This window comes from Gavialis gangeticus, unplaced genomic scaffold (genome assembly GCF_001723915.1).
Source record: "Gavialis gangeticus isolate Ggan-Ray unplaced genomic scaffold, GavGan_comp1, whole genome shotgun sequence".
Lineage (NCBI taxonomy): Eukaryota > Metazoa > Chordata > Crocodylia > Gavialidae > Gavialis > Gavialis gangeticus.
The window spans coordinates 70,782,060-70,795,274 of record NW_017728994.1 but is presented as its reverse complement, the minus strand read 5'-3'; the positions used below and the strand labels follow the sequence as shown (position 1 = coordinate 70,795,274).

Sequence of the window (13,215 nt, the reverse complement as noted above, 5' to 3'; positions counted from 1 at the left end):
GGGGGGGGGGGGGGGAGTCATTCTAGTTCCTGGTTAGTTATCATTTTAGTACAATACTTACAATGGAACTATTTTTCATGTCCACAACTCCTACAATTCTTTTTTGTTAAGCCTACAGAATATTGCTTGAGTTTGCAAATTAACTATGATATACTGTAAGTAAACATTTGAGACGCGTAGTATTCAGAAGAGGGTAGAAAAATGTTATTAGATGTAACTTTTTAAATTTAAACTACAGTTTAGACAAGAATAATATATTAAACTTCTCTGAACCTTCCAGTATTACAGAAGTAGAAAACCTCTCTCTCCAATGATCATTTCTTGTACCACTGTATTAAAGCACTGGGTCAAGAGCACAGTCAGTCATTTGGATTCAGAATTTGAGGGTTATATATCTGCTTTTCCAATTATTTGAAAATTAAATATTTATAAAATACTGAATATACCATAAAGAAAATCTCCTTTTAATACAATTCTGCTAGATCAAAAGGGAAGAGAAAATGCCAGTGTCTGCTCCACATAACTACAAACAGATTACTATTTACAAATTAATTGGACTTTCCAGTGATGCTCTATACTGAAGGCAATATCTTTTGCAGAAGGAAAAGAGAACCTTTTCTAATCAGTGAATTAATATTTACCCGTAAAAATGTAGGAAATCCTTGGCCGTAGTATCCAACAGCAAAGTAATCTGGTTTAGGTCTTATCACTTTTACAATATTTTCATAGAACTGAGCTTGCTTTCTCTGTAAGGGAAACAGAAATAACATTTAACTTAAAAATGTCTTTCACAGACACAACCTGGAGAACAAAAAGAGTGTTTGTGTGCCTGTGTGTGTATAGATAAGGTAGAAAGATGAATAAAGAAATACACACACACACACACACACCCTCTCCCTTTTTATATATAATATATATGTGTGTGTATACATGCATGCACAAGCGCATACATGTGTGTGTGTATGTGTGTATGTGTATTTCTTTATCTTTCTACCTTATCTATTTATTCTCCTTTACTCGGCTTTCTATTTTTTCTTTATTCATTGTTTTAAGCAGCTAAAGTAATTCTTTATTTTTTTTATTCATCATTTTTTGTTTGGTTGAAAGACATTTTATTCAAGGCTCAGCTGCCTCAGGTTAGCTTTCACTTACTCAGGACAATTGTGTGGGATACCTGAACAGTTACCACTCCGTAGCTGTTCTGTGACACCATACTTACCCAAATCCAAGATGACTCTGAATTTAAGACCCCCCCCCCCAATAATTAGATTTTATACATGGAAACTGTATAAATTTGTTATAATTTTCCATACATAGAATATAATTATTGAAGGGATATCTTAAATTTTCTCCCCCCCCCCCCCCGCACTGCAGCAAGGAAAGCAAGGGGCCAAGCAATGGGGTGACAGGTGGTGAAGACAGTGAGGCAGGTGGTTGGGGAGTGGGGTCAAGCAACCTGCTCCTGCCCCTTAATGCTCACCCCCTCCATGCCTGTACCCTCTGGCATATGCTGCTTCCCCTGGTGCCAGCCCCCCTGCAGACTCTGGCCCATGCCTGCCCACCGACCTCCTCAACCCCAATCCTCTCTTGCTTATCCTCTGGCTCCAGCCCCAGTCCTAGCCAGGCTCAGTAGTGGTAGCAACTCCATTCTGAGCTCTAGGGTCTAGCTAAAGCTGCCACTGCCACAATCACTGTTACCCTGCTGTCCTGTGGCCTAGAGGCAAGCATGTGCTCTTTGCTCTGGGCTGGAGAGTAAGTGGTGGAGGTGGTGGGGGCAGACCAGGAGACAGAGGTGTTTGGGGGCTAGGCAGCAGCTGTGGCTGCAGCTCTAATCCTGGGTTAGGGCTCAGGGCTGTGGCCACAGCTACAGCTGCAGTTGCAGCCCCAGCCCCCTCCTGCCACACATGTTAAATAGGGGAAAATACCTCATACTGGATTCAAGTAAATATGGTAAGTCCCTGCCTTGTGTTAATTTGCAACAGTCTGATTCACAATCCGCTTCCTATCTCACAGGGTGATTCTGGAAATTATGGGTTGATGAAGCACAATAAGCTCTTTCTGATGTGTATATAGTATACTGCTTCTTTACCACCTAAGGCTGGAGGGATTTATTAGATAGATGGATGGACAGATGTCAGTTAAGTGGCAGTTGCACCATCCATCCATACATCCATGGCTACCAACACCATCATGGATATTTCTCACACTTTTTTAATGAGTTGGGTTGGAAAAAAAATTCTCATCCTGTAAAAAAAATTTGTGATTTCAAAAGGCTTCCTGTCCTGCACTAGGATAAATCTTAGATTTGTCAATCCATTTGTGGCAAAACAAAGACAGCAAGCACATCCAAACATTATTAAGGGCCCTTGGAGCATGGGAAATTGAGGTGTAAGACTTTGAACTGTCTGATTTGTAGCATGATTATAGATCTACCTGTTAAATGCTCTAAGCATTGTACTAGCAGCTCTACTGTAAGCGTCTCTAATTAAAACATCCCACTATGCCCCAGAGCATGTGTAAAGGCACCCTGAATTAACAGCGACTGCTCCAATGAAAAAAGTGACATTAAATTGCAAACAGTAGGAAAAAAGGCTAACTGTTAAGGGAAAGTGACTTTTCATTGGAGAACGATTTTTTTTTTTACTTTTTATTTTACATCCTAAACTTAATAAAAGTACATGCTGAGGACCATGTGGCAGGTTTTTCCTGGAAAAGCATTGTTTGCCTTAGCCCAATAGTAATAGTTCCAATGAGCTACTCAAGAGCTGCATGGATCTCTCTGAGCCATGTGAAAAAAGTCTTATGGACTTCGTGATCTGTTACGGAACAGCTCTCAGAAAAAAACTTGACATTTTGCTTATGCAAAACCTCATGGCTGTGTTAAGGCATAGTTCTCTGAGTAGTTGTGCTATCTTTTATTAGACCATCTGAGTAGTTGGCAAAAAGGTTAAGAGGTGGTACTACTGTATTTCAAATTAATACATTTAACTGTTTATCTGTTTGTTTCATCATGCAGTTATTGAAAGCTAAGCCACAATAATTTACTGTCTGTTTCATTCAAGGATAATTCACCATATTTACTCAAATATAAAATTGACCCAGATTATAAAATAACCCCCAATAATTAGATTCTATGTATGGCAAATTTATACATTTGCTATAATTTTCCAGGTGTGGAAATTAATTATTAGAGGTTTGCCTTGAATTTGTTTCCCTTCCCCCCACTATTACAGCAGGGAAAATAAATCTTGGGAAAACCAGGGAAAATAAATCATAATTTACCCTATAGTTCATTGGCCTGGGTGCCACCAGTCAGCAGCATTTCGAGCCCTGGTGACACCGCAGCTCAACACTGGTCAGTAAGCGTGTGTACTCCAGATATTGCTTACAAAAGAGCCATGTGCTAATTAGCCTTCCACTCATGGCTGGAACCAGGTGTTCTTGTCATGAGTCCCAAAATTAAAAAATATATACGCAGATAAGGCCCAGGGCAACCTGGTGTGGCTACACCTTATGGAGGGCAGAGCCACATTAATCGTATGTAACAGGCTGAGACAGGGGGTGACAGAGGGACTTGGGACCCCATTTGGTGATGTTTGCCAGACACTTAAGGCTGGTGAAAAAACAGACATAATTGGAAATGGGAAAGAAGACTCAGTTTAGCTGTGGGAGTAAAGAAGTCGAAAGGTATGCAATGTCCATGACATGACAGAGTCACTGCCCAGGGAACTGGGTGTGATGGGCACTACCATATATCTTATTCAGATGGGCTGCACTAACTTAACCTTGTGGTAAGTTCCCATCAGCATTTTTTGCATCGGGGAGGGTGTTGGGGCTTGCTCCAGCCTCTCTGAGTGCCAGCCTGGCATTACAGTATCTCCAGGCTGGTACCTGTTCCCTCCTGGGGAGACAACTGTCCACTTGTTTAAGGGCCACACCAAAAAAAAAGTTTCCCATCAGCATTTTTGTTGAATAGGGGCCATGTGTTTTATAGACATGCTCATTTGGCTTATTAGCTGCTTTTAATAACTTCACAGCTGGTTTCCAGTACTGAGCACATGCTGCTTTTGGCAGCAGTTTAATGACAGACAATGTATTTAATGAGGTTTCTTCATATGCAAATATAAGACAGGGGCTTTTTTACACCATGCTGATTGGAGGAAAAAGAACCTTGTCTTGTATTTGAGTAAATATGGTACTGTGGATTAGCTTCACTTATTATAGGACAGGACTGAATAGACAAAAGTTACAATGAATCAACTAATGCAAGCTCATGAGAGATAAAATTCCTTTCATTCTCCTTTAAAATTATATGATTTTTTTCTTTCCACAGCCATAGAAAAGTCTGAACTTTCTGGTTTATGGCTCATGTAAGGCTACACATGTCTGTCATGCTGGATGACAAGTGGCTTTTGCCTGCCGGAACCCATTTTCCAACATCAAGAGTGCAAATTGTGCCCTTCACAGGGCTCTACAATTCTTAAATTTGAAACCTAGGATTATCATATGAAAGCAAGACCTCTATGAAATAGTTACAAAACATCATGAATGCATTGCAACACATGGTTTGTCTTTAGTTGGCTTCAAGGCACAGAAGTAGCATCTGAAGCAGGCGAAGGATATCATCCTGAGGTAGTCTTCCTCAGAAAGATAACACAACTGATTTTACTTCGATTATTCCGTTCACGGGTCTGATTCCTAGGCAGATTCGATTTCAAGAGGGGACTGGACAATTTTTGCTGGGTTTTACTTTAAGACCAAGAATTCAGAACATAGCTAAAATTTAAGACCTTTAACTATCACCTGGGGCACTTGAACTAGATTCTAATTAGGAGATAAAAATTACTGTGACTCTCGGTTTGGTAGATGGGATCTATTATAAATTTGTGAAAACTAGATGTCAAAGAAAAGCTGAACCAGAAACTGAACACTGGAGCTGCAATTTTCCTTAAACAGAACTTCGGAACCACTTTCACAGAGTAGAATGAGGACACAACTCCAGAAGACTAATGATTCATACTTTTTTTTTTATGAATTCCTGGAGCCTACAACTTGTTTTCCACAGTCCCTTCATATAGGAATAGTAAATGCTACATCTATGCAGGGGATTGGATCAGATGACCCTGGAAATCCCTTCTGAATATACTATTCATGCCCTGGTTAAATCAGTAAAAAAAGAAATACATGGCATTACATTTTAGGGTAATTTTACAAATAAAACACCACATTGTGTAATTTCCTTAATAACAAACAGTAAGTCAGCAGCAGAGGTCAAAACTGGTATCTAGCCCTACAATCTACCCTGGACACTTCACTGTTACTAAGTAGCTGCAATTTCAAAAGTTACTGTAAAGGAACTTTTAAAATTTTGAAATATTTCTATCAAAATCTGAAGTCTCTCCACTTTCTTTCAAATGGCCAAGGAAAAATGGGAAATGTTCATGTACCTATCTTCCTAAATACACAGTCCTATTTTAAAACTGCGTACTTCCTTTAGCCAGAAGAATCAAGGAATTACGGCTGCTTGCCAAAGTTAAAGAAAAAAAAAAGAAGAAGCAGTGCATTACTCCGACCCAGCTCCGAAGTGTCTACATAGATTGGGCACTTTAGCGGGGCTTTCTGGCACTTTTAGCTAAAGCTGGTTCAATCAGCTATTAGAAGCACCAAAAAAGCCCTAGTGAAGTGCCCGATCTATAGAGACATACTGCCCTGCCTCTTTTGCACATGCACAGGGCTTGGCATGGAAGCACAGGGAGTTTTAAATAAACGGCTTTTTTTGTTTTTTTTATGTCTTCAAGCAGCCGTTGTGATCAGAGCATTTTTCTTCCAGTGTAAAAACATATATATTTTTTCCATTTAAGTGAGTGCCAAAGATGGCCAACTAAATGACCAGCAAGCCAGCCAACATGTGCCCCAAAAGATCAAGTACATCATCCTTCCCACTTGGTTAGTTTAACGGAGGCTAAAGGAATTTTCATTTTTAAACCTTAAAAAAAGGAAATTCTGCCAAAAAACAATATATAATGTCTGTTAATTTAAATTGAAGTGAAAAGAAACCTACCAGCAGTTCACTGAGTTGTTCATAATCAAACATTTCATTTTCATACTGTTCTGCAAGTTCTTTGCCCAAGGCAATGGCCTCTTCCCACATCTGTTGGAAAAAAAATGCAACTGAATTATATACCTTGGTTAAACAACAACCCTGGATTAAAATAAATCTTAAAGAAAACACAAGCAAAATACATTTTGCTATATGCCTGAAAACACCATGAATAAAATGTGCATACAATGTGACAAAACAAATATTTGTTTCAGCTTCTTTCATGTATCTGTCTTTTATTCCCTGAAATTTAAATAAAAAGAAAAGCAACTAAAAAAATAAGAATGTCTCTTGCTAACCAGACTAGTGACACGACATATTCTTCTGCACACTTTTATCTAACTTGGAAAACCTAAAACTCAGGTAATCTGATTTGGTTACTAATTATCATCTAATATCCACAGCAGATAAATCAGGCAGTACGCGGGAGATACTTCTTCTAATTTGTACAAATATTCATTCTATTTCCAATGGCATTTTCTACTCCTATTCTTCAAGCTGAGATTCAACTGCAGTCTAAACTGACAGAATTGTTTAACAATTGCTATTCCAGATTCTTCAACTATCTGGAATGCATAACAACGTTTTAAATATTTACAGGTACTCTACACTTTTACTACCTTCAATGTGAAAAAAAACCCAAACCCAACTTTACATTTACACATGAGAAAATCTAAGATCAGGTCTGAAAATCTGTTTTTATTGCTGAATGTTGTTAAGAGCAGCAGGAGCTGAAAAAAGGCAGAAAGGGCAGAGCACATTTCCCCAGCTCTTCCTGAAGACACCTGCCTTGGAAGAAAAAGATCTTTTAGAATGAAGTTCCCTAAAGATGTTTAGAGCTGGTTGCTGAGAAGGCAGAAGAGGGAATATTTGTATATATGAAAACAATTCACGGACCCTTCCTACATAGACACCTGATCCCTCTACTTGCTCTGTTGGCAATGGTTGAGACTCCCCAGCCCCTAAAGCTTTTCTCAGCACCTCTCTAAGCAAGGGATCTGCCACTTTTCTTCCTTACCTGAAGGAGGAAGAAGTGGTTGATAGAAAGCAGAAAACCTGGTGGAACTTATTCACCCAGTTTGCTGCCTTTTCTTTCCTCTTGAAACTCAGAGTCAGCAATGGAAAAACAGGTAGTTCTGTGGGAAAGTGGGAGAGGCCTCAGCTACATCCTTAAAATCATCTCAGGATCCCAAAAGCTGAGATGTGTAGAAAGGGTCGCAAGCGTTACCTGTAGTCCACGTTAACTCAGAGACCAAAACTACTCAGAGATGCAGCTGTAGATTACATGTAACAAAACCAATGGGCAAGTCTAACTGAGGGCATCTATACATGCCATTAAGGCGATATAATAAACTCCAGCATAGTTTGTATTAGAGTCAGCTGCTTCTGGGTGCAGCATCTACATGGGCTCTTGCAACTAAAGCAGTTTGAGCCAGGGCAGAGCAGCCCCAGGCTGGCCGAGGTCCAGGGGGGGGTCAGCCTCAGGCTCCAGGTGGCCATGGAAGCGGGGCTGACTGGGGCAGGAGGGTGCTAAATTGCAGGGCCAGGAAGCTCCCACGTTAGCATCCTTGTGCTTCAGTCAGCCCATCACCATCTACATGTGCATTTTAGTGGAGTTAAGTACTCTAACCCCAATAGTACTATCTTAAGGTGGAGTTACTTAATTTACTGTGCCCTAATAATGGTGCATGTGTAGATGGTGATGCTTTACTGTGGAGCTAATTAGCCAACTCTGCAGTGAAGTGCACATGTAGATGTGCCCACTGAGCAGTAATCAGTCTGAGCAGTAATTTAAGTGATTCAAACTGAGATTGCCCCCTCCCCTCCCCCCACTCCCTCCAAAAAATAATGCAATTGGCTAAAAACTGATGAGATTTTTTTAGGAAATATAATATCTGATAAGCTTGCAGAAGGCAAGATTCTGAATGAAAGTCAGCATGGCTTCGTCATGGGCATGTTTTGCCTTCCCAACCTCATTTCCTTCTATGACCAGGTAACTTGCCACCTGGACACAAGAGAGCAGGTTGACATGTATACCTTGACCTCCAAAAGGCCTTTGATCTAGTATCCCACAATGTCCTCATGAGAAAATTGGAGGATAGTGGGCTTAACTCTGAGCCAGTCAGATGGGTGAGAAACTGGCTGCAGGATAGAACCCAGACAGTCATAGTGAATGGGTCTGTGTCATCCTGGCAAGAAGTGGGCAGCGGTGTCCCGCAGGGGTCAGTGCTTGGTCCAGTACATTTTAAAATCTTCATTAACAATTTGATTGCGAGGGTGAAGAGCTCACGGGCCAAGTTTGCTGATGACACCAAGTTATGGGGGAGCATGATCACGCTTGAAGTTAGGCAACAGATACGGGTGGACCTAGACAGGCTAGCAAGTTGGGCAGACCAGAACCTGATGAAGTTCAATGTTGAGAAATGTAAAGTGCTCCACCTTGGGACAAGCAACCCCCAACACACCTACAGGCTTGGTGGCACCAAACTGACTAGCACCACAAATAAAAGGGACCTGGGGTAATATTAGATCACACTATGCATATGAGCTGGCACTGCGATGCTGTAGCTAGCAGGGCAAATAATACTCTGGCATGCATCAATCGATGCATCTCCAGCAAAACCAAGGAGGTGATTCTTCTGCTCTACTCAGCACTGGTGAGACTGCAGCTGGAGCGCTGCATCCAGTTCTAGGAACCACACTTTAACAAGGACATGAACAAGCTTGAGAGAGTCTGAAGAGTCACCCATATGATCAGTCTTATAAGGTAAGTCATACGAGGAAAGGCTGAGGGATCTGGTACTCTTCAGCCTGAGGAAAAGAAGGCTGAGAGGGGACCTGGTAGCAGATTACTGCTACAGTAGAGGAGTACATCAAGGGGTCAGTGAGCAACTGTTCACCAGGGCACCCGAGGGGAAAGCCAGGAGTAATGGCCACAAATTCCTGGAAAATCGATACAGTCTCAACATTACGAGAAACTTCTTCACAGTCAGGGTGGCCAGACTGTAGAATAAACTCCTTCCAGAGGTGGTGCAACCACCTACCCTTGAGATCTTCAAGAGGAAACTAGACAGTCACCTTGCTGGGGTCACCTGACCCCCCGTTGTCTTTCTGGCTTGGTGCAGGGGGCTGGACCCGATTGATCTTGTGAGGTCCCTTCCGGCCTCACAGTCTATATTTTGATCCACCCAATTTGATTGTGTTTTCAAGCATTTCTATGAGGGCTAGAAAATATATTTTAAATTAATGCTGAAATTAAAAATATTTAAAAGGGCCAATGTGGTCCCTATTTTTAGGAAGGGGAGGAAAGAGGACCCGGGTAATTATAGACCGGTTAGCCTCACCTCTATTCTTGGCAAGACCTTAGAAAAAATCATAAAGGATCACATTTGTGGGGGGCCAGTGGGTAATACAATGTTAAGGGGAAACCAGCATGGGTTTGTAGCAGGCAGATCCTGCCTGACTAAACTGGTCTGTTTTTATGACCAGGTCACAAAGTGCTTAGATGCAGGGGTGGAGATGGATGCTATTTACTTAGATGTTAAAAAGGCTTTTGCCACAGTGTTGCACACAATTCTTAGAAGCAAACATAGTGGCTGTGATCTGCATTTTTTCACAGTAAGGTGGGTGAAAAACTGGCTTATGGGACACACCTAGAGAGTGGTGGTGGATGAGGCGGTTTCTCCCTGGAGAGATGTGGGCAGTGGTGTCCTCCAGGGATTTCTCCTTGGACCAGTGCTGTTCAATATCTTCAACAGTGATTTGGATGAGGGGGTTGAAAGCACTCTGACCAAATTTGCAGATGACACCAAACTATGGGGTATAGTTAACACACTGGAGAGCAGGGAGCGAATCTAGGTGGATTTGGATAGACTGGGGAAGTGGGCAGATCAGAATAGGATGCAATTTAACAAGGATAAATGCAAGGTGCTGCACGTGGGGAGAAAGAATTTCCAATACACCTATAGACTGGGAAGTACCATTCTGAGTACTACAGCAGTGGAAAGGGATCTTGGAGTCTTAGTTGACGCAAACATGAACACGAGTCGCCAATGTGACAAGGTAATAAGTAAGGCTAACCGCACTCTTTCTTGCATTAGTGGGTACGTCACGAGCAGGTCTAGGGAGGTGATACTTCCCCTCTATGCAGCACTGGTCAGGATGCAGCTGGAGTACTGTATCCAGTTTTGGGTTTCAAGAAGGATGTGGATAACCTTGAGAGGGTTCAGAGAAGGGCTATGTGTATGGTTGAGGGCCTACAGGTAAGATCCTATGAAGGCAGACTGAGGGACCTGAATCTCTTCAGCCTCCGCAAAAGAAGGCTGAGAGGTGATCTTGTGGCTGTCTACAAACTCTTTGGGGTGGGGGGGGGGGAACAGCAGGGAATAGGAGATACTTTGTTTACTAGGGCATCCCTCATGGTTATTAGAAATAACAGCCACAAACTAAAGGAGAGTAGCTTTAGATTGGATATCAGGAAGAAATTCTGTACGGTGAGGTTTGCCAAAATATGGAATGGACTTCCAAGGGAGGTGGTGCTTTCCTTTACCTTGGAGATGTTCAAGAAGAGAGTAGACAGGCACCTAGCTGGGGTTATTTAACCCTACAATCTTTCCTGCCTAGAGCAGGGGGTCAGACCTGATGATCTACAAGGTCCCTTCTGATCTCTATAAAATCTATTTAGTTACCATTAAACTTGTATACAATTTTAGGTAAAATTAAAAATATTTATTTTCTGATATAATACTTGTGATAAAACAGTGAGTTACTAAATGAAGTCCATTTGTGTAAGCAATAGACAGAGCTAGAAATGATTTCATGAGCTCAGGTAGGCCATGCAATTCAATCGGACAATACAGTTTGAAAGATCCTGGTAAAGTCTGCACCCATTTGCCCATCTAAATCTGTTCCTTTTCCTGCAGAAATTAAATTCCTTCTCTCTCACCTTTTGGAACCCCCAATGCCCCCACCCCACCTCAAACCCCCACCCCAAAAGCAAAAGACAAGCTACTTCTTACCCCACGCACAGCAACCTCCATTCACACTTTTCTCTGATAGCAAGAAAAAATTCCTCCCCTCTATCCTGTTCTGTGCTCTCTTATTTACTGGGGGCTAGGAAGTCTTATTGTGCAGCTGCCCTGTGTAGTCCCAAACTGGAGGCCCAATCTCATCTTAATGGCACCAAAAAAACAAGTCCTTGCCTGGTCCCTTCTCACTGGCCAGCCTCTAGAAACCTGGACACATTAGAAGCTTCTTGAAATTGAGTCAAACAGCTCACAGCCTTGAAGAACAGCCAGCCTAATAGCTGCAGGAAAGGGAGCAAAGAGGGAACCTGAAGCTGAAGAAAAACAGTTGTTGTCTGATGGGTCGAAAGGACAGAAGGATCTAGAGTGCCAAAAGGAAGCCTCTGCTATTTGCAGGGCAAAAAGATCATAGCCTAACAGGACAAGGAAAAGAGATAGGGAATATGGATTTGTAGATCAAAAAGCTACTAGATGCAGAAGAAACCGTAAGAAAGACAATCTTTAAAGTCAGTTTTTTTCTATGTCAGGAGGCAGGGCGTTTTGCCACACTTTTCTTTCAACTGTCCTTGAAGTAGAAGGAACAAGAGACCTAGCATTTCAAAGACTGGCTCTCTGTATATCAGGGAAGAAGGAACAACATCTGTGTCACAGCAGAGATTGGGTTTAAGTTCTACTGTCCAACTGCACACTCTGGGACTGTGAAAGCCAGAAATAGACCTTGTAGCTTTAGGCAACTCATTTATGAATTTTACCTCAGGCCCCCCACTGTAAAATTGGGTTCATAATACTATTCACCTCACTTAAAGAGGAAGGGAACGAATATGAGTTAGCTAATGCTTGTGAAAAGTGCTTTGAAGATAATGTGTGCAGTGGAATTGCTAATTACTATTATCATAATGAAGAATCCTTGCTTGATAAAAATTGCATGGTGATTGCTGTGCTAGGAAAGTGACCTTTTTTTTGTAAATGCAAGACTTGATTTTCTTAGACAAATTATATATATAGTGAGCTGCATATTTCCTCTGTGTGTGTATAGTGAGCTGCATATTTCCTATAGTCTAAGAAAATAAAATCTTGCATTTACAGAAAAAGTCACTTCCCTAGCATGCATATATGTATATGTATATCTATATGTATGCAACATTTATTATAGAATAATGAATGAAAAATATGTCTTAACTTTAAATAAAATGTAACATAACTTTAATAACCAGGAAATGGTTAGGAAAAAATTCTAATATATTCTTACACTTTTGATATTTTAGGCTAACTGATTCCTGGCTCAGAGCAACACTATTCTGTAAATTTATAAACCTGTAAATCTGTAAACCTAATATTTATAGTTTGGTAAATCATCAAGTGTAGAATTTTTTTTAAAACCATTTGACCTTTCTTCATTGTGAATGCTTCCTTTTAACTTTAGTCATGTTAACTTCAGCATATTTCCATTTTTTTTTTAAAAAGATCCTTATCTTAATTTCTACAACACTGGATTTCTGTTTGGATGCTCTAGGTTTAACTAATCACTCTTCAAAATAGTGATGTCTCCATGCTCTTATTTTGTGAAAAAAATTACTTTGAAACTAACACTAGTCAGTACCTTTGGTCCTTTCATTGAACTCTGCATCAGTACATCAGTTCTATCAACACAATTCCAACTGTCAGAGAGACTGCATATATATAAATGTGCATATAAGCAAGTCCACTGATATCACAGCATCAGACCAACACATGGAAATATCAATTAGTGGAAGTATTAATAGTTCATGTGTTATTTCAAATAAATGTGAGACAGTGTGTCTGGCAGATAAGGTCCATGTTGGAAGTTAGGGATCTTAGGATCTATTGAAATGTGTAACTTTGGTTATGTGATATCCCTTTACCCCTTCCGGTTTGGCTATGTTCCTTCCATGATTGTTCTGCATATGTAAAACCTAGAAATTAAGTAGTGAAACCACTCGTAGGGGGGCTTTCAGCCACTGCTATCAAGCCAGGGCAGGTTGTGCAGAGTAGAAGTGGGTGGACAGACCTGTGCTTCTTGACAGTGACTCGGAGGCACTGTGGGAGCACTACAAACACTCTTTACTTCTC

At 41.0% G+C, this 13,215-nt stretch overlaps 1 protein-coding gene across 2 annotated transcripts in view; it reads right to left on the bottom strand.

Annotated features, from left to right (window-relative positions):
• Positions 1 to 13,215, bottom strand: part of DOCK1 (dedicator of cytokinesis 1) — a 599,368-nt gene that overhangs the window by 104,469 nt on the left and 481,684 nt on the right. For both annotated transcript variants that reach the window (XM_019502991.1, XM_019502992.1), the window contains exons 39-40: positions 6,062 to 6,151; positions 642 to 746 (exon numbers count right to left, since the gene is read on the bottom strand). In XM_019502991.1, the coding sequence (XP_019358536.1) occupies positions 642 to 746; positions 6,062 to 6,151 (195 nt within the window). The remainder of the gene's footprint in view (positions 1 to 641; positions 747 to 6,061; positions 6,152 to 13,215) is intronic.